General features: G+C 35.1%; 1 protein-coding gene across 1 annotated transcript; it reads right to left on the reverse strand.

The window, feature by feature from the left end:
* Positions 1 to 6,002: 6,002 nt before the first annotated feature.
* On the reverse strand, positions 6,003 to 21,519 carry LOC109087407 (polypeptide N-acetylgalactosaminyltransferase 5). Its single transcript, XM_042730598.1, has 10 exons — positions 19,536 to 21,519; positions 19,265 to 19,431; positions 18,077 to 18,196; positions 17,724 to 17,859; positions 17,409 to 17,528; positions 13,745 to 13,862; positions 13,094 to 13,423; positions 12,914 to 12,994; positions 12,651 to 12,794; positions 6,003 to 6,534 (listed from the first exon to the last, which is right to left on the reverse strand). The coding sequence occupies exons 1-10, from the start codon at positions 20,657 to 20,659 to the stop codon at positions 6,394 to 6,396; spliced, it is 2,481 nt and encodes an 826-aa protein (XP_042586532.1). The 5' UTR covers positions 20,660 to 21,519; the 3' UTR covers positions 6,003 to 6,393.
* Positions 21,520 to 22,640: the final 1,121 nt, after the last annotated feature.

Here is a 22,640-nt window from a genome sequence, read left to right on the forward strand (position 1 = left end):
AACATTTTGCAGAACAGGATCAAATAAAGTACTGGTCATAATACTCGCATAAAATGTTTAATGTGAAAAAAAAAGGGTTCACTGACTGCGCAGCACAGCCACAAGCGCCATAGTTACGTTTGGAATAATTTTATTTTTAATACTATAGTGTAATTTGAAAACATTGCAATTGCATTTTAAAATACAACAACGAGCACCACGAAACCATTTAAAGAGGCGCATTCAGCGGTCTCCTCGACGGGAAACAGTCAACAAAGTAAAATGATCTCAAACATATGGCGCGCTCCCTTCATTTTATCAAGTGATCATAATCACATCTATTCATTTTACAGTCCTGCTACTAGCATTTTATTCAGACTAAAACCCCTTTAATTCGGATGAGAAAGCTTTTTTTTCAAGTGGCTTTTGCACATAATAATACAGCTGCAGATGCATTTTGCAGCATTAAATTTATAGATTAATTGAGCGTTAATTTAAACGACGATCGATCATGGAAATGATCAAATATTGACATCCCTAAATGCAAATGAGTTGGATGGAAACCTGGCTATTGTCTGCATCAAACCATGCTTCCGAACAAATGTAATTCACCGTTCTGTACTGCTCCAGGACAGCTGTCTCTCCGAGCACAGTGCTGTCTGTGAGCGGGGCGGAGTAACGGAGCCCTCAATCACGCTGCAGTGTTTGTGAGAGCTGCCACCTTCTCCACCCCATTTACAGAGTGAAATTCTCTGACTACCTTTATCTCCCAGGACTGTTGTTAAATCTTCCAAAAGTTTTGGCTTGGGGTCCTTCACATGCAGCAGCAGCACTTTCCACCGCACCAATAACACGGGGCTGCCCCCCGACGTGCCTGAATTTAAATCGGCGCTACTAAACACGGATATCGGCCGATGCCGATATATATAAAAAATTACAAATATCGGCCCGATATATCGGTCAACCTCTAGCCCAGATAGGGATTTCACTGCTGAAATAATAGCAAACTTTTCACTGTTGTGTATTCTTAGAGCTAAAACATGGCTTGGTCTACTCCCTTGAAAATAGTAATTCCTTATAAATCCTTTAACTGCATTCCAAAGTGTTGGTGGATCATCCACTGAACCTCGGTTAATTTCAATAAACTCAGCATATTTATTTATGAATTGATTGCAAAAGTTTCCATCCTGTAACAATAGGGTTAAATCACTATCTAGTGGCACGAGATGGCCGAGGGATCAAAGATAATCTGCACAAATTTCCATCATGATCCGACAGGGATATGAAACAGATATCGGCATCATGAACAGCTGAAGATAAAAAGAAGTAAAAATGAAAATATAATTAATTCGCGAATAGGATGCATGAGTAGCAGAAAAGAAAGTGTAAGTAAAAAATGTCGAGGTTTTTTCAACTAATTATTATTGTTTAGTAACAAGTTCCATAGACATTTTACATTCAGTTTCTGACTTCAAAATGTTGCCTGAATTGTTTTTTTTTTTTTTTTTTTTTATCTGGCTCAACCTTTAGTGAAACAGTTTATAGTTCATTCAACTAAAATTATTTAATTGGTCAATCATATAGAAAACTACAGCAAATTGTGTCAATTAAAATTTAACCAACAAAAATTAACAGATGTTTAGATGTTGATATTTACTTAATTTTAAATCACCATTGTGGTGGGCAGTGTTGTTTTAGTTGGGATCTTGATCCTTGTACTTCTTGTGTTAACTTTTATTTGATTGCTGTAAAAGTGTGTTTGTAAAGTTGTTGTGGCAAAGAAAGCCGAAATCAAGTGTTAACATTTTTCTGTTAATGATGACAAAAGCTTCACAAAATTAACATCTGACATTGTGGTATAACTTTGTGTTTATATTTATGTTTAAAAAGCATGTACACAAAACATTTTATGTAATGTTTTTGTGAGGGCCATTTAGGCCATTAATATTACAACTCTGAATATTAAGGTCAGTCATAGATATTAAACAGAATTACTGCATAATAAGACAAACTATAAGTTTGAAAATAAAACCAGTTGATTCTACCATTAAACCACCCCCCACCCTCCCCGTCACTATTAAAAAAAACAAACACATTTCCAAGAACTATGGCAGATCAGACCAATAACAAACCTTGAAATGCCAGCCCCCTTAATATGATCCTTGGCGTCAACAAAAACCTGCACATTACTGAAGCACCAACATTGGCCCCATAGTCACATATTGACTATGTAGTATATCTATTAAAAAAAAAAAAAAAAAAGGTGAGAGAAAGAAAAATACAATATAAATTAAAGCTGCAAGCAGCGATGAACGGGCCCTCGCACCCGGGCTCACCGCCAGTGAGTGGCTTTAGTAAAATGGTGAACGGCGAGAAATATGCATTTAAAGTCGTAAATATAAGTGGAATATGTCAAAGTCAAGTCAAGTCATCTTTATTTATATAGCACTTTAAACATAAAAGATTGCGTCAAAGCAACTGAACAACATCAATTAGGGAAGCAGTGTGTCAATAATGCAAAATGACAGTTAAAGGCAGTTCATCATTGAATTCAGTGATGTCATCATGCAGCTCAGTTCAGTTTAAATAGTATCTGTGCAATAATTGTGCAAAGTCATTTATATGTGATAATCTTCCTGCTGCCAGCTGGTGGCGCTATGACTATAACTGGATTTTGGTATGTAGATTTCTTCAGTCCAGCACTTTTATCAAGCGTATGAAATTTAGTGCAGATTGAACATGGAATGTTTGAGTTAGTATAAAGCATGAGGTGTCCTATTGCCAATAGGTGGCGCTATGATTATAACTGAATATTGGCCTTTAGATATCTTCAGGCCATGACTCTTTCCAAATATTTGAAGTTTGGTACAGATTGGACAATGCATGTTTAAGTTAGTGTAAAACAAGCCATTTCCTGTTGCCAGGAGGTGGCGCTATGATTTTAGTGGAATATTGACCTTCAGATGTGTTCAGGCCAAGATTCTTTTTGAACATGTGAAGTTTGGGGAAGATCAGATATCTTATGCCTGAGTTACAACAACTTCTATTCCCATGGCGAGACATCGAACTTTGTCACAGCTCCATGGACACACCCTTTAATGAAAACTCAAGATGTTCAAAATTTAACATCGCAAAGGCCTTTAGATTAGACTGACCAAAAAAAAATTATAAAGTGTCATAAAATTTCTAGGAGTAGTTCGTTACAGCGTAAAACATGTCACTTCCTGTTGCCAGCATGTGGCGCTTTAACGATAACTGAATATGGGGATGTAGATATGTTCAGGTCAGGAGTCTTATCAAACGTGAAAGTTTGTGGCAGACTGGACATTGTATGTCTGAGTTATAGCAACTTCATTTTTTATGGCGAAACATTGAAATTCGTCAGGCCGCCACGAACACGCCCTTCAACGAAAACTCAAGATCTTTGCAATTTAACATCGCAAAGGCCTTAAGATTAGGAATACCAAATTTGGTGTTGATCTGAATAAATCTCTAGAAGGAGTTCGTTAAAATATAACGCATGCAAATGACAAAAATTATGCAAAATTTGCTCAGAAAATTAAAAATAACCGACTTCCTGTTGGGTTTCGGATATTGCTCCAAGAGTCTTTTTTGTAGGTACTGATGCTTTACATATGTGTGGCAATTTTCGTGCAAGTACGTGAAACATAGCTCGAGGGCTGCTGATTTTTTTAGAATAGGTGGCGCTGTTGAGCCATTTTGCCATACCCTCTTCTGAAACCTATATCGGATGTAAATTTTCACCAGGTCTGTCGCGTGTGCAAAGTTTCATGACTTTTTGAGCATGTTTAGGTCCTCAAAAATGCGATTCATTTTGGAGAAAAAGAACACAACACCATAATCGGTAAGTGATACTGTATTCTATTAACTATGAATTGAGAAGTGAACATTAAAGTGAACAGTGAAAGATACAGTCACCTAACCATTTAGAGCAGTGATCCTCAAATCTGATCCACTTTCCTGCAGAGTTTAGCTCCAACCCTAATCAAACAAATCTACCTGTGATTTTCTAAAGATCCTGCAGACACTGATTAGCAAACTCAGGTGTGTTTGAATAGGGTTAGAGCTAAACTCTGCAGGAAAGTGGATCTCGCAAGCCAGATTTGAGGATCACTAATTTAGAGCATCTCTTCTCCGATTAGACAGCAAATGTCCAACTGAAGTTCACTGAGAGTTGTTGGATGAATGGGATCTTAGAAAAACTCTTGCTTCTTCTGGGGAATATAGCATTTTAGGTTCGCCTTGATTGAGAATGACCTTCAGTGTTACAGGATAAAAAAGGAAATTCTGGATGCCAGCCTCTCTCATTTCTTTCCTAACAGGCGCAAATGAGCTTCTTTTTGAGGTGACCAGAAAAAAATCTGGAAAGAAAGATAGCGTTGCTCCGTCGGATGTTTTCACTGGGGTGTGAAGTCTGACGGCCCGCAGAATGAGCTCCCTGTTTGTGTACCGCAACAGTTTAAAGAGGAAAACCCATGGTTTAGCACGATCTGAGGAGAGCCTTGTGTACACACGATGCACTCGTTCCACTTCAATCTCTATACCCATCAGAGATGGGAGCCACATCGGTAGCGATCTTTTCAAAAAGCCCATAGGGTCGTCCTTTTCGGAACCTTCAGGCAATTCAACCAGACTTAGATTGCTATGCCTATTGCGATCCTGTAAGTCCACTACCTGTTGCTTGATCGGGGTTACTTGTCTATCGTGATCTTTCTGCAACTTTCTTTTGTTCTCTCATCTCCCCTGTAAGAAGATCCAGTTTAGAGCATAGCGACTGAACAACTGACATTTGAGAAGTGAACCCGTTCTGATTATATACAAGCCTGTTTATATGCTGAGGGAAAAAGACCAGTGTGAAGGGATGTGTTAATGATGTGAGTGCAGGTACAACTGCACTCACAGAAATGGCTTGAAGGAGATGAGATGGAATAGGATCAAGCAGACAAGTAAGCCCATCCATTTTAAAATCTTGTTTAAACTCAGAATATTCATTTAAAACTGTAATGCCACTTGTTCTTACTGTGATGACTCATCCCTGCTGACCTACACAAAGCCACACTGCAATTAAGCAGTTACATTCAGATCTGCCTCCACTCTGTTATGTAAGGTTGTAATATCTGATCCTTTAAGAGACATACAGTACACACACAATTAATGAACATACAGGGTTTTCAGTACTAGCTTCAGCTAACTTAGTTAACTTAGAATGTCCAGGTTCTAATGGAATTTCCATTTAGGACAACATCGACCAATCTAAATAGGGTGATGTCTAACTCTGATTATTGTAATGTTCTTCTACTGTAGATAAGTGTGTGTGTAATATATATATATATATATATATATATATGTATACAGTATATATGGGAATCAATTATATATATATATATATATATATATATATAAAAAAAAAAAAAAAAAAAAAAAAATATATATATATATATATATATATATATATATTGGTCTAGTTTGCAAACAGTAGTAGTTGTGACCTGTAGTGGTCATTGCAAACAGAAGTATAAGTCAATTATCTGTGTTTAATGACCAAGACTAGTGAGTTTGTGACCGTGGGATCCACATACACAGATGAGGTTTATTGGAATCTGAATGAATGAGCATAATCTAAAGTGAAGGTAATTGCATAATTAAAAAGTGTCAAGATAAATTATCATATGACCAATAATTAAATGGAGTTCCAAACCAAATTCAAGGTCATGATAAAATAGAGTCAGAAAGTAATTTATTAATTACAATTAAATACCTTAAACTGCAACAACTTAAGTGTTATTCATAGTAGTGCACATAAAGCACAGAACTCACAGGAAACCTTCTGCCACACCATTGGATAGGGTAGTCTGGCCAATAGGGGCACTTATAGGTATGCATCACTCACTTTCAACAATCCAATATAAATTGTTTCTTCATTTGCAAATATGTCACAATATGATAGTAAAGTTGGTCATTTCATAATGACCTGAACAAGATGTAAAAATGAAATCCTTGTGTTTACAAGCAACAATAACTTTATTGTGAAAATATTATAAGGGTACTTCAAAATGTTTTTTTGTTGTAGAAAATCCCCCGTGTATCATTTGCTATCCATACCAGTATTTCCCAAGGAAATCATAAAATACAAATAACCTGTATTAACCAAAAGAGAAGACCTGATTCCCTGATGTGAACCTCAAACCCTTATGATACAGAATGTCAAAAACCATATCTGTATTACACAAAGTGCATTAAGTGGACTCTCATCAAACCACACATATGCTATATATATATTATATATTATATATTATATATATATATATATATATATATATATATATAATTAGAAATCTATGCACAGAGGTGAAAGTTGTTATCGACAATATGTGAGTGATATTCTGGAGCATCTCACTCAGCATAGTAGTGTGTAAACTGCCATTTCTGAAAATTATTGACAGTATCACAGTCCTTAAGGAAGATGCTGTCAGCTTTAACTCCAGCTTCCAGGCAAATGGGTCGGGAATGACCCTCCATCATCACATGCTCCGTCTAGACATAGACACAGATGGTAGACTTTGGTCAAACAATGTTTACACATTTAAACTGAGCAAAGTTCCTACGTTGATATATGAAATCAAGAGTGCAACTGCACACAATCTGATTTATAAGAGAACCTCATACTTTTCATATAAAACCTTACAAAACAGCTCTTGGTTGCTGAATGTTAAAATACAACACAGAAACATTGTGAAACACTACAGCTATGGTACTGTGTGTATCACTGTGTAGTGCCAATAGATTACAATACTAACACTATTTTATATGTCAATAACTAAGCCTTTTAGTGGAAAGTGATTGAATTTCCTTCATAAAATGTCCTTATTATTTTTGTTATGTGGTAATAAAGGGTAACACGGCTTTTAAGGGCATGCTAATTATTATATACTATGGTACGTTTGTTAAAACTTCAAAAATATTTTTTTGGTCTCACTTTATATAAGGTGGCCTTAACTACTACAGTATGTACATTTAAATTAATAATTTGATACAACGCATTTATTGTTTACATACAGCACATATTTTTTTACATTGTACTTATATTTTAAAAATACCTGCATGTAATTACATCTGTAATTTATTTATGTAATTATATTTTTATTTATACTTTTGCCCCATCCCTTACATGCTAACCCAACCTTAAAGGGATACTCCACCCCAAAATGAACATTTTGTTATTAATCACTTACCCCCATGTTGTTCCAAACCCGTAAAAGCTTCGTTCGTCTTCGGAACACAATTTAAGATATTTTGAATGAAAACTAAGAGGCTTGTGACTGTCCCATAGACTGCAAAGTAAATTACACTGTCAAGGTCCAGAAAAGTATGAAAGGCATCGTCAGAATAGTCAGTGGTTCAACCGTAACATTATGAAGTGACAAGAATACTTTTTGTACACAAAGAAAACAAAAATAACGACTTTATTCAACAATCGGTCTCCTCTGTGTCTCTCTGCATCACCATTTTGGAGAATATCGTACAGCGTATGCTCTGTGTCAGCCGCGCTGCACGGATACGCGGTTTTCGTTCAAATCAAAGCGTACATACACCTTGAAAATGTATCCTTATGGCTCGGCTGACACAGAAGAGTGTAAGCTGTCTGTGTTCAGCAGATATTCTCCAAAAAGGTGTTACGATGACGCAGAGGGACACAGAGGAGACGAATTGTTGAATAAAGTCATTATTTTTGTTTTATTCGTGTACAAAAATTATTGTCGTTGCTTCATAACATTACGGTTGAACCACTGATGGCAGATGGACTATTCTGACGATGTCTTTCATACTTTTCTGGACCTTGACAGTGTATTTTACTTGGCAGTCTATGGGACAGTCACAAGCCTCCCAGTTTTCATCCAAAATATCTTAAATTGTGTGCCGAAGAAGAACAAAGCTTTTACGGGTTTGGATCGTCAACGGGTAAGTGATTAATGACAGAATTTTCATTTTGGGGTGGAGTATCCCTTTAAACCAACCCATACCACCAAATATCTAACCTTACCCTTATCACACCTCACTAGCAGTAAATATAATAGGAACACAATATGTACATTTTAGTTTTTTTTTTATGTATAGTAAGTACATAGTAGCTAAGGCCATCTAATATAAAGTGATTATTATTATTTTTTATTTTTTGTAATTAGTGCTGAAATTTTAGCATATTTTTCATTAAAAAATGTGGTCTGACTTTCATCTAAGTCACAGATAAAGACAAACAACCTGATTAACCAATAACACAATTTTTTATTTTTTTATTTATTTTTATCCGGGACATTTAGTGATCAATAACAGAGTAGGCTGGAAAAAAGTAAGTAATACTCTGTATTAAAGTAAAACTTGTAGTAAAACTTCTCCAAAAGCTAAGTCAAGTTAGTCAGTTAATGAAACTGGAAGTATGAGTTGCACAGGTGCACTGCTCTTTAAATAAAGAAACACAAAGCCTGGCTACTGACAATCTGGTCTTCTTATTTAGTGTGAATCATGCCTTGATCTAAATAGCTTAAAATGCAGATACACAAAGACGGGAAGGCTATAGGAAAGCATTGCTAAAGACCTGGGGCCGGATTCATGAAAATCTTAAGAAATAAATTAAGAAATTTCTAAAGATACATTCCACAAAGTTCGTAAGAATGTTCTTAAGTGCAATTCTTTAAAAATTCTTAATATGTTCTCAAATATATTCTTCAGAACATCTTAATTTTTTTCTTAAGAAGAAAACAACAGCCGTTATCTGAATGAATACATGACGCACTGATAAAAATCACACTATTGTCTTTTTGCGCTTCCCGCAGATTACCCATAGACTTTATAAAATATTACCCTAATAATCATAATAAGCACGCCAGTATTTCTGTCACGAGTTTGACTGGCGCTCAGGTTCATGTTTTTAATGCGGCGTTTTTGAACAGTTACTTTAAAAATAGCCTGTCTAAAACTGCAGCAATAATGTTTCATTAATTGTTGTGCTGTGTTCTGAGTGAACGCTTCCGTTATGTGTGTCCGCGCTTCTACAGCAAATGCGTTCATATGCGCTGAATACTCCCAAAGATTATGCCATATTTATAAACTAAAATTAAAAGCGTTCAATTAAAGCTCCCTATCTGACTCGTTTTAGAGTTTCTACTGAGTTTTGAAGTCAGCAAAAAGTAGCGTCACACATAGGCTAATCATGATTATGATTAATTATTATGATTATGATCATGTTTACATTAACGGTCATCGATCACTTCAGAAAACTCGTGCACTTCCCAAGTCCTACTATGTATTATATGTAGCTGTTGCTGTAATGCTTAAATATAACAATTAATTTGAAATAACCCAATAAATTACTTATTACTATTTAAGAAGTTATTTACAATGATTTTTAAGAAGATTCTTTTCAAGAACTTGAATTCTTCTTAGGTTTTGTCAAATAATAGAACATTCTTAAAATGGATTTTGGGGAATACAAAATATTCTTAACTTTTTTCTAAAGTTAAAAACTAAGAAGAAAACGGCAGTTAAGAAGAAATTTCTTCTTAAGAATGTTTTGTGAATCTGGCCCCATGTCTACAAATGTAGAAATTCTGAACTGTTGCTACAGCAAAAGACCCACTGAAAACTACAATATGCAGAACACATTTTTTTTTTTTTTTTTTTTTTTTTATGTATCCACTATCAGAAAGACGGTGACGAATGTTCGGGACAAAAAGTTGCTGCTATGTTTGCCCAAGACCACATGGATGTTCCACAACACTTCTGGGAAAATATCTCACTGGTAGATGAGGCAAAAGTTAACCATTTTGTCAAAAATGCACAATGTTTTGTTTAGAGGAAAAAGTCCCTCAACCCTGCAATTCCAAAACATCTCCCCCAAATGTGAAGCATGGTGGATGGAGTATCATGGTTTAACACTGCTTTGCTGCATAAGGGTCTGAACAATTATGTGGTGGGCCTAGCAGGGAGATGCAGGGAAACTGAAGCTACCACACCAATCCTCCAGTGGGTTATGGCCATGCATCACCACCCACAGAATCAAGAAGACCTACAGTATAAATCTGTCAGTCCTTTCCGTGTCCTGGTCTGGTGAGGCTTCCCATGTTGAGTCTAATTTAGATGCACACTCCACTCCTGGTGGATCTTTTCCATCAACTAATTTAAATGTAATCTTTGCAACCATACTCCCATCAGAACCCAGACTCCTACATGGTTCCTACATGCTGCCCAGTGGGTACCTGGAATAACGCTGCCGGAAAGTGGGTTCAGCATTGTCTGAACTATGACAGTATCTGATCATCTTTGGACCTCCCTCTTATAAAGTGTATCAATAAATTTTACAGGAGAATGTCAGGAGTTAATGAGCTTCAGAGAGGCTTTGTGCAGTGTTGCCAACTAATTTTCAGAGGAAGTTACTAAAGGCAGATCGATTTGTTGCTAAAAGTTGCTAAATGATGTTGTGATGTCATTGCGTGATGACGTCATTGCATAACCATTGCACAAAACAGCGTTTTTACGTATAATACATAACGAGATTACTCAAATCTCAGCGAAAAATATATTTTTTTTTAAGTGTTATTTGTCCATAAAAATAATATGAAATATTTTAATTTGTAAAAGTAACACAAGTAACATCTTTATAATCCGATTTTTTACAACATTTAATTATTGAACAGTTACACATTTTATGTATTTTCTTATTAACTAGTAAAATTGCACATTCTGAACAATTATAGTTTTAAGGAGAGTATTGGTAGTTAGTATGCTACACAAAAGTCTGTAAAAATAGAATACAATGTACTGTTAATATGAAGGAACAATTCATATTTATTTTTCACAGGTGTTTGACCTGTGTTTTAAATTCCACATTGTATTTTGTGTTTTAAGGTTACAGGGTTAGAACTTAATGGATAACATCCTGGCAGAAAATGACTACTACCTTTTCAGTGTTTCTACATATTTTTTTTTTTTTTTTTTTTTTTTTACAGTGTACCTAACTGAACAACAATTATATATACACAAGCTAATAACATGCTGTATCATAAATGTGCATATATTATTGACCAATTGGAACTAGCTACTTAATCCACATTTGATGTTTGTACTGCTAGGCATCTTTCTTCAGCTCTCTCCAGGATTATGTGCTGCTTGGCTGGCTAGCTGTTCAATGGTTTCCTCTTTTTGTGTAATTTAGTTAAAAATATGTGCCTTTTTTATCATTTGAGTCACTTTACAAAAGTTGTCAAAAACTTTATAAAAAATAGCTTAATTTGTTGCTAGGTGCTTTTTGAAAAAAAAAAAAAAAAAAAAAAAAAAAAATATTTGCTAGGGTAGTTTGAAAAATTGCTAAATCTAGCAACAAAATTGCTAAGTTGGCAACACTGGCTTTGTGATGCAACATGGAAAGGACCCAAATCACACAAGTGATACCAAATATAGAGTGGCTGAATGTGCATTTTTCCTGAGCACTGGTTTTAGGCCAATTTAGATGCTGCGGCATAACCTAAAGAGGGCTGTGCTATCAAGACAATATTGATAAAATGAAACAGCTTTGTAGGGAGAAATGGTCCAAAACTGGTCTAAAGGTAACTGTGGAGGTTGTGCTGCAAAAAGAGGGAAGGTTTCACTTACTTTCTCCACCCTGCACTGTGAATCACTACTCATTGTAAATACAATTATTTGTGTTATAAAATTAGTCAGATTGTTTATTTATAATTGTGAGTTAAATAAAGAACAGACTACATTTTATGAGTAACCAATGCAGAAACCGATATACTGGTGCATCTCAAAAAATTAGAATATCATGAAAAAGTGCCTTTTTTTGTAACTTATTTCAAAAAGTGAAACTTTAATATATTCTAGATTCATTACATGTAAAACATTTCAAAAGTTTTTTTTTGGTTTTAATTTTGATGATTAGAGCTTAACAGCTCAGGAAATTCAATAATCCAGAAAAAAAAATAAATAAAAAAAAAATACCCAAACACTAGCTTTTCTACCTGTTTTATTTTTGTTTATTAAACAATTAACAAAAGCAAAAAAGGTCTCTAACTAGCTTGCTCTATTCTTTTTAATTCTATGTTTCATTTTTATTTATTGTACAATAATAATTAAAAAAAAGAACTTGCTATGTGTACTGCGTTAAGATAACTGAGACTTGTTATAGCACTTGCATATCATTGCTCTTTTGTTGATTTTGATTGCTTCCTTTGTCCTCATTTGTAAGTCACTTTGGATAAAAGTGTCTGCTAAATGACTAAATCTAAATTGATATATTTTTTACAATTACTCTATCAATTTTGGGGTCATATTGATCCCAAAGACCATAAGCGTAAAAGGAAATGAGTACTTTAAGCTTTTAACAAAAACAATTATTCAACAATTTTGAATTTTTTTTTTTTTTTTAAAGCAAATAATAGTTTATGCATGGGCTGACAGTGTCAGTTCAGTGTCCTTTATTTAAATTCAGCTTAACATTAACCATTAGAGAAGCAAGTTATCTAATTTCTGTTAAAACATTTGGAACAATCATATTGGGATATTATTTAATATTTCCTGTCCCACCATTCACACAATTTATTGATTAATTTATCAGTTTTACTCTCCCTAGAGATTAGATTTTGTGCTGTACTTACCAAACCTTTACCAGACTTGTGCATCCAGCGGAGATGTGGCTTTGCGCTGTCACATGGTTCCATGATAATCTGTTTTTCCTGAGGAGCCAAACAGGAAGTGTTCTGTCGAAGCATCCTTAACCAGGTGTAGCTGAAGTGTTGACTCTGCGAGGCATGAGAAAACAGAAACAGTTTTTATGATGCAGTTTTTTTTTTTTTTTTGATGAAAGATTATACAGCAGAATGGAATATCCACGTAAATTATATGTCTGATTTGGATTTACCTTATTTGTGAGATCACATTTATCAAAAAATAAAATGTCATTTTGAAGCACCAAACATTTTCTGGTTCCAACATTGAAAATCTGAAGAAAAAAAAAAAATATATGATTGTAAGATTAGTAACATAGAATAATTAGTTGTGTAAGTGATAGTGGTGTAAAGTTTATTTATTTTCTACCTACCAGTCCTTCTGCTTTAACCAGAGGGGCGTTCAGGTCTGGGTAGACATTCTCCAAGTACCATTTAAAGCTTTTACACTTGAGTTTTTTTCTCAGCTCAATCTGTTCTGTCAGATTTCCTATATCAGTCACACTTTTGTCCAGCAGATGGTGGTAGCCATGGCCATAAAACAGCTCTTTATAGTCATCCAGCCACACCTCTGCAACCCTGGCCAAGTTTCTCTCAACTGTCTTCACACGATCTTTAGGGAACTTGTAAGGGTTATCACCACGGAAGATGTGGCCGACACGTGAGCAGGGGATGATTTCAATCTCGCCTCCACACATCCAGATCTACAGCAAAAACATAACACATTACCTGCTGCCACTGTACACAATTATTTCAGAATGGCTGAAACTTTTGAAAGGACTCATATCAAATGAAATTTTTATTTAAGGTCCATAAACTATTAACAAAAAGGTGAGATGTTATGCCGTTTGCCCTAAATGTATGTAAGCTTGATTTTCTGAAGCTTAAAAGTGGTCTGCTTTTGACTCCTATTTACTTTTACACACCATCCTAACACTGTGTATACTTGAAAAGTTAAAATGTTTATTCATAGTACAATGTACAGTTTTATACAAACCCTGCAAATAAACATTTGGGTTATTTACCTTAAAAGAGATTTCCATATTTTCCCCACCCCAGACATCCAGGCCTGGATCATACGCCCCCAGTTCATAGAAATAGCTTTTGTCTATAGAGAAAAGACCCCCTGCCATAACAGGACACCTGTGCAAAAAAAATAAAAAAAAACAAAAAAAAAAAAAAAAAAAAACACTGTCACCTTTACCTGCAGTTTAGATTTAGACATTTTATTACAAATTACAACATAAATGTATTATAACCTATAATTAGACCTAAAAGTACACTGAAACTACTATATATATAATATTCTTGATAGTAATAATGTTCCATTCCATAACCGTGTCTTGAACAATGTTGTCCACTGACCAGACCAGGCTAAAAATGTAACTTTTAAACCTTTTGACATCCTAACAACAAACAGAGCACTGCATAATGGAGCGCAGTGTATCATTGCAAAAATGTCAAATGTTGGGGAAGACAATTTAGCCCTTTGTAATTAGTGTGATCAATGTCAAAGTCTATGGTGGTTACGGCCCTGGTTTGTTCAGCTTTTCATATGAATCAGTTGTTCACAGCAAATAGAAAAAATGCACAATATCTACACAAAATGACTTATGATCATACAATTAAAAATATATCTGCAAGCGGCAATTATCAGGTTCCAAGCACCAACGGCTCATACAATGATACCGGTCTCTTTTCTTAAAGTGACTCTTTACGGAAGTATTATTGTATTAAATTAAAACAGACAAATCAGTTTGTCTTTTCATGTAATTGTACAGCAACATATTCAGCCAAGTCACTGGACAAGTATGTTCATATATCTTAAACAATTTCATTAGGATATAAAGTGAATGTAATGTAATTATCTGTAAGCTTTCTGAAGATCACTTTTTTTTTGTAAACTGACTATATTAAACTCTATCAAACTATATTAAAATAGCATGAATATATCATATATATTTAACCATTTACACAGATTTGAAGCTATAAGACCTAGAAGTAATTCTAATCCTATGGCTCTCTCTGGTGGACAACGTAAGTATTACAGTCTTCATTAATGTCACTAATATTGGTAAAAATGACTGATATTTTGAAAACGTGTCACTCTCAGAGCAAATTCATTAAATGTAATGTATACTCAGAATGTCCTGTTGTCTACGCGTAAAAACAAAATAATGTTATAAGATTTGTGAAGTTTGGACATTGCATTCACAACAAGATTCACAAGATTTGTGGCAACACCCACACATATATCGGCCTATATGGTTGCAACATCGCTAACATTTTATAATAAGGTTCCATTTGTTAACATTAATTAGGTGCATTAGTTAACATAAACTAACAATGAAAAATACTTGTAAAATATACTAATCTCAGTTCATATTAATTGCAACATATACTAATACATTATTAAAATCCAAAGTTGTATATTTATATAATATTAATTATTAGACCTGAGATAACAAACTAACAGTGTACAGCTGTAATTTCATTAATGTTAACAAATATTTTAAAAATTCTGTAACAAATGTATTGCTCATTGTTTGTTAATATTAGTTATGCATTCATTAACATTAACTACTGAACCTTTTTGTAAAGTGTTACAAAGTTATCAAAGCTGTTTTGACAACTTTTTGTCAGGGGCATCTCCAGTAGTGGATATCCTTTTTCTTCATGTAAATAAATAAACATGATAAACTGATGGAATTGGAAGAAAGACTGATTTTTATTTTAACCATTACAAATCCATAGCTTTTAGCAAAAACATACATAAAAAATAACCTTGTGGTTGATTCTCACCCAATTCCACACACCTAAACCAAATACCTTTAAGCAATAATTCACCCCAAAACTGAAAATGTGATAAAAATGTACGCATTTTTAGGCCATCCAAAACTTAGATGAGTTTGTTTTTTCATCAGAACCGATTTGGAGAAATTTAGCATTGCATCACTTGCTCACCATCAGAATGAGAGTCCAAATAGCTGATAAAAACATCACAATAATCCACACGACTCCATTCCATCAAGTAATGTCTTGTGAAGTGAAAAGCTGTGTTTGTTAAAAAAACATCAATATTTTAAAATCTATTTTAACTTTAAAGCGTTGTTTCTGGCAAGTCAATAATCAATAATAATGCTTCCTTCAGCGAAAAAGTCCATTCCTCTGTTGTCCTCTCATTTAAATCCACCAATGTATTTGTTTGGACTGTTTTTGTTTGTAAGCAGTGCATGATCTTTGCCTATTTCTGTCCCGATTCAGACCAGCTAACTTTTTCACTGGAGAAAGCAATATTATGAATAGAATACTCATATTTTAGATGGATGCAATTATTAAAAAATGTCTTAATGCATTTATTTATCACAAACCTGCATGTTTTCACTAGATGTTAACAGCTAAACTGGAGTCATGTCAATTATTATGGTGCTTTTATCAGCTGTTTGGGCTGACGGCACCCATTCACTGAAAAGGATACACTGGTGAGCAAGTGATGTAATGCTAAATTTCTCCAATTTCTTTTTTCTGATGAAGAACAAGAAATTCATCTAATGTATATCATGCATTGCCTGTAAATTTTCAGCATTTTTTCTTTGACCTGCCTAATTTTGTGATGGTCTGTCATTCAGATTTGATGTTATAAGGTGATTAATTCTGATTGGCTGCGGATGGCTATGTTTGTTTGTTTATTCAAATAAAATTGAAGAAACATTGGTAACACTTATTGTCAATGGTCCCTTTTGAACAATCTGTTGACAATAAGTAACGTTGCACCTACATATCAACTAACTCTCATTAGAGTATTAGTAGACTGTTTGCTTAATATCGGCTAATCAAAATTCTATCAAAATAAAGTGAAACCAAAACTTCTTACCAAGATTGGTGCTTGGATCCCTAAAGATGTAGGAATTTGATGGTTTTCTTTTAGCTTAATAAAAAGACAAGCCAAGCAGGGAAATAATAAAATGATGAACGCAAAAGGTTGTGGGTTCGATTCCAAGGGAACACGTGTTAGGTAAAAAAATGTTAGCCTGTTTGTTGCTTTGGATAAAAGCGTCTGCAAAATGCATAAATGAAATGCACAAATGATTTGCCGCCCTTTGTGGGGAAAGCTGATGTTAAAATAACAACTATTTCTGCAGACTTACAGATTTTAAAGGAATGTAATAGGACTTGTGAATGACTGTGTTTAGCCCCATTCACACACAAGCGACACGCAATGACAAAATGGTGCAATCCCATTCATTTCAATGGACAGCGGCCATTGGCAATGGATGGGACATGTCCAACGACACGACAAAGTTCATAAACTTTCAACTTTATGCAAATGAAGGGTGACTTACAGGAGCAACAGCCAATAGGAAAGAAGACAGCGCTCATGTGATCGTTCTCCTCTCAGCGCAGCAGTGACGGAAAGAGGTGAGGCTAATCCTTGCCGTCATCATTCATTTTTGTTTTCATGTACGGATTAAATTTATATTTATATTATATTTAGTCTTTTGCCCCCAGAATGTTTGTATTTAGTGGCAAGCAAACTGATTCGCTGTCAATTTGAGAACGCCCACTAGCGACCTCATCAAAGTCGCTACTAGTGGGTGGATGCAGCTTTTGTAGTAAATAATTTGATTCAGTAACACCCTCTAAAAATATATACTGTATATTTTGTAAATGCCATTTTGTTGATGTTACCTGATAGGGTCTGAATCCTTGATCTGGTTCTTTCTAATAAATTCCTCTGGTAGTGCACTCCAGCCAAACACCAGCGGCCATCTGAAAATGCCTCTTTGGAAGTTATCAACAAGCATGTAACTGCATAGACAAAAAAATAAATGAATACATTTTAGTGGATGAATTTTAACAGTTCAGTGCAGCAGTGGAGGAATGATACACTGGAAAGGGCTATTAAGTCTCATAGAGACATGGATATGTGCTACGGTAATGTGCCATGTACAAAATGGGGAGCACAACATTTATTTAATTGCATGACTGAATATACTTCATTACCCCATGTCCTTATCACTGATGACCTCAATAACAGGACAGACCACTTTTCTGCGGTCCAGGTAAACTCTTTCTAACAGTGGCTCCAGCCAACCTACGTTACACTCAACGTGAGAGTCCAGGAATGTCAACACTTCACCTGCATATAAAACAAATTTCAAATTTCAAACCACATCAGAAAAGCATTTATTTTCAATGAAAATTAGCTATTTGCACTTAGTGTAAATAGCATCTATCGCTAAGAAAATATGCTATTTTCACTTTGTATAAATAGCCGCTGCCTTAAATTAAGTACAAATCCATGGATTAAAACTTTGCCACTACACTGAACTGAATCCAATGTCAATGTACAGTACCAGTAGCAGCGGCGGCCCCTGCAATTCTGGCTCTGATTAGGCCTTGTCTCTCTTTCAGACGGATGATTTGTACTTTAGGGAACTGAGACATATACACATCCAACTGCTCCTTCAGGTAGTCTGCAATAGAAACAGAAATAAATTTAGTCATAGAGAAACAAAAAGTCTTCTTCAATTAGAGGTACTTTTCTTTATTTCATGACAGTTTTAGTAATTAGTAAACATGCTTAAAAAAAGACTGTTCAGGCTTTTTAACTTCCATTGTGAACTTCTACTCTGAACACCAGATTTTCAATTCATTAGGTGTACAATTTATTTTTACAACAATGAATTACGGATCCAACAACTACACAAATTGACTAATTAAAAAAAATAAAAATTATATATATATATATATATATATATATATATATATATATATAGATATATATATATATATATATATATATTCAATTCAAGTTTATTAGTATAGTGCTTTTTGCAAAGCAGCTTTACAGAAAATGTTATGTTTCTACATTATATTTAGGAGTATGTTATTAGTGGTGACTATGGGCATAAATGTACAGTAAGAATCATGCAGTTTATTACACAATCAAACAGACAGTGAACGCTATTAACTGCAATGATTATATGTTGCAATTAAACTTTGCGATTGCGATTCAACTTTTCAATTAAGCAAAATTTGGAAGTTTTATATGTTTTTCCAGGGTAAGCATCATCTGAGGTCTTCTGGTGGGTTGCCATCATCTCTTCTCAGGTGTTCGATCATCTCAGATCTTCCAAACACATTTAACTGTGTTTCAATGCAATAATACATTCAATGTAAATTCCATAGCCCCCAAGATCTTCTTGAAGAATAATGACATCCATGCTTTTATTTTTATTTTAGGACTTGTGATGTTTTGTCATAGATTAAGCAAGTACAGTTTGAAAAAGTTTTCCTTTTCAAGATTTTGAGTGGGCAAAGGAGTACCTTACTGAAGAATTAACTACCTACTCTATGGATATCTGTGAAACATAAGCTTGTTTTGGACCATACTTACCTCTGTATTTAGTGCTGCTCACTTGCATAAACCAAACTGAGTTTTAAAACTATGTGTAAAGGTCTTAAGCTTTTAACTATTAAACCCTGTCAATGAACTCATTTGATTAAACAATCTCAATAAAATGTGAGCAAATCCCTCAAACCTTTGGTGCTGCAGTCGTCCACCAGAATGATCTCTTTGAGCAGGTGTGGAGGAGACCTGTTGAGCACACTGTGCACCGAGCGCAGCAGAGTGGACCAAACCTCGTCCACAAAACAGAAGATCACACTGGTATTGGGCAGGTCATCATGAACGATGTTTTCTGAACATCTAAACAACAAAGGATATGGAGGTGTTACACATATCTTGCCATAACAGAAAATGTGTCATGACCTGCAGGACTGCAACAAAAATAATCCATGGTTCGAACTCACATTTGAGGTCTGGTGTCCGGGATGGCTCTGTCTATTGGTATCTGTTCACTCAGGAATACATTAAAAAATCCTTCACTCCAGCGTCTTCGACTCTCCTGTTCTTTATCTCTGGGAACTCTTGCAGGCTGGCCAAACTGTCCCACCGCTGTGGGATCTCTGGGCCTGTCTGTCACATCTAGGGCCATAACTTTATGATGCCCTCCTGACCTCCTCACCCGCACACTTGTAGGCTGCGGTACTCGTAATGCCTCATCTGTTGGGTGCTGAGCCTTAAGTTCACTTGGTATTTGAATAATATCTGGTTTCGTTTTGTTGAAAGTACTGCCATGTTTCTCTGAATTTTCAATAATGTTCTTCGGTTTATCACCCTCTGCTGGTTTCAGCAATTCATTGCTCAAGTTCCTTTGTAAACCCGCATTTACATGTACTTCATTGTGTGGCATCACTACTGTGCCATTAATATGATGTACTTTTTTCACACTGTTTTCTTTGAGCGCAGGAGGATGCACTTTCTCCTGGACAGCAGGCAGTGCTTTAGTAAGTAAATGTGCTTTGACATCTAGATTTGCATCTGTCTGTTCATTAAAAACAGCTTTTATTTTGTTTTTCTTTGTGGTTATATTCTTCACTTTGCCATTAATAACAGTTTTTGTCTTGTTTATTTTTTCAGGGATGCTAATAATTGTTCCCCTAACAAGTGAGTTCACAATTATATTCACTTTACTTTGGTTAATTAACTCATTTTGTTTCACAAAAGACTTGTCAGCCATAGACATTGGATTCAGATGTTTGTCTTGTTTTAACTCAGCTTGATTTTCTGGCCACACCATCGGCCTCTTTCTGTAAACCTTATCAACTTTCCTTTCTAACCTGTTGCTGTTTTTCAAAAACTCCTTTTTGTCTATGTTTACTTTTTGCAGGGGGTGTTCGAGCACATCCTTTACATCGTCTTTCCTCCTTCCCTGTTTTAGTACAATCTCTCTCTCTTTAAGATCCTGATTCACATCATTAATAATTGATATCCGCAATGCTGCGATGTCAAAAAGGAGCCAGATTACAGACGCGATAAACACAAAAGCCAAGACCCTCCCCCTGCCCCTTAAATACTTCCTAAACTTCATCATTTTAGTAACGTTACTATGAATTCTTTTCAAGTATTTTCAGTTCACGCTCAGTTCGGTTCTGAAAGAGAGTGAATCCACATTTTTTAATATGACTACCTGAATATTAAAAAGACGGAAACGAATTATAAACAGAGATGTGACTTTTCAACAACATCAGAGAATCCGCGAACGTAGCACGAAATGACCGGCAGAACTGAAATGAAACCACTCTGTCGCTATGGTTACAAGCGTTATTTACGCTATCGCGATAATAAAAACGGGATTTGATTGTGGTTTACCTGGACTTAGAGAGACGACGTTCATTACCCTCGCGACTGCTGTAAAAAGACACTTTGGGAGCAGAAAACTCGTTACAGAATGCTGTTAATGCCAAACACTGAGTGTGTGAATGTAACCACAGAAGGGCATCCCGAACTCAAAAACGACTGCGTGGCAACATTTCTGCCGTATGACCTAAACTAAACTCTGTTGTCCTGGCAAACTTCCGCGGTTTTACACTCAAAGACATATTAGACACAAAATATATTCATATTAGAGCACATTAGAGTCATATTATGACGCTCTGAAATAGTCGCGTTAAAGTTCCTTGTTGAGATCGGCGTCGCAAAGTTTGTCATCACTCACGTGCTGCCCCTGTCCTTTCAAATGAATGTTTTCTGCACTCGTTTCGATATTCCGAAAGATTCACCTCGACAGTTCTCCGGTGATTCTTCTGAGCATGCACACACAGTTGCGTTCATGTCCTCTAAAACCCAGTGGTTTTAGACATCCTACTTTAAATCCGCAGTTCCTGCTGTCGTTTTGAACATCTGACCTGCCCTGTTTTACACGTATCCACACTTAGCCTATGTGACGACGTGTCAGTATTTAGAGCGATAATTTGGATGCAACAACTATTGTTTTTTTTTTTTTTTTTTTTTTTTGTGCATGACAGTATGGTTTTCTTATAACGAAAGGTCTGCTTTGAAGTACTAAGTGTGGGAAGTATTAGCCTACCGTTTCTTACAATAATTTACACAGAATAATTTAATCTATTTAAAAATGATATTCCAAGTTTTCTAATTTTATCAAGAAACTAATACAATTACCCATTTATGTTTTGTTTTTTTTTGTTTTTTTTTACTAAGCCAATTTAAGATAGTCTTTAGAAAAAAATAAAAATAAATAAATACCATGGAAGTTTAATATGCTGAGGTCATGGATGATCATTAAGTGTTATATTTTTCACACTATTGCCATATGACACCTTACCTGTACCATGGCACTGCCACATTAATTAATTATTATTATAATTATTATTTTTTAAGAATATATAAAATGGAACATTTTAAGATATTTTATCTGTGTAGTCTGTTGAAAGATTGTAAAGACTGGTATTTAGATCAAGTCTGGTCTAACCTGTTGTGTCGCAATACCCGACTTCCTTGTCTGTTTGTTCAACTAGAATAGACTTTAAAACAGGGATGGGCAACTGGCGGCCCGCAGTGTCTTTTAGCACGGCTCGCTGGATCATATTAGACTCGTATGATCAATTTTAAAATATTTGAAAAGCCACGTCACGTAAAAGTCACGTAAAGACTGCTTTTAGTTTATGATGTTAATACTATCTCCAACCAGGAGAGGTCGCTAGTTTACAGCCGCTGCTCGTATTAATTTAAGTGTAGTAGAAGGTGCACTCTAATGTGAACATTCACTAACATTGGCAAATAATAAATTAAAAACTGACCATGAAAACAGTATTTTCCAGTCAAGATGGTAAACAGGTTCTCTTTTTACCAATTTCAAGGGGATACCCATCTGTTCACAAACAACGGGGATGGCAGATATGCACTTGCCTCAAATTTCAAAGGTAAAATTAATAGCAACAAAAGCTTTTTGCCAAATGCATGACAGAAATGATTGCACTAAACTATGTTCATATTAGGGTTTCAGCGTGTCCTTAAAACGTCTTCAGTTAAATTGTTTACATTTAAGGCCATGA

This window comes from Cyprinus carpio, chromosome B9 (genome assembly GCF_018340385.1).
Source record: "Cyprinus carpio isolate SPL01 chromosome B9, ASM1834038v1, whole genome shotgun sequence".
Classification (NCBI taxonomy): domain Eukaryota; kingdom Metazoa; phylum Chordata; class Actinopteri; order Cypriniformes; family Cyprinidae; genus Cyprinus; species Cyprinus carpio.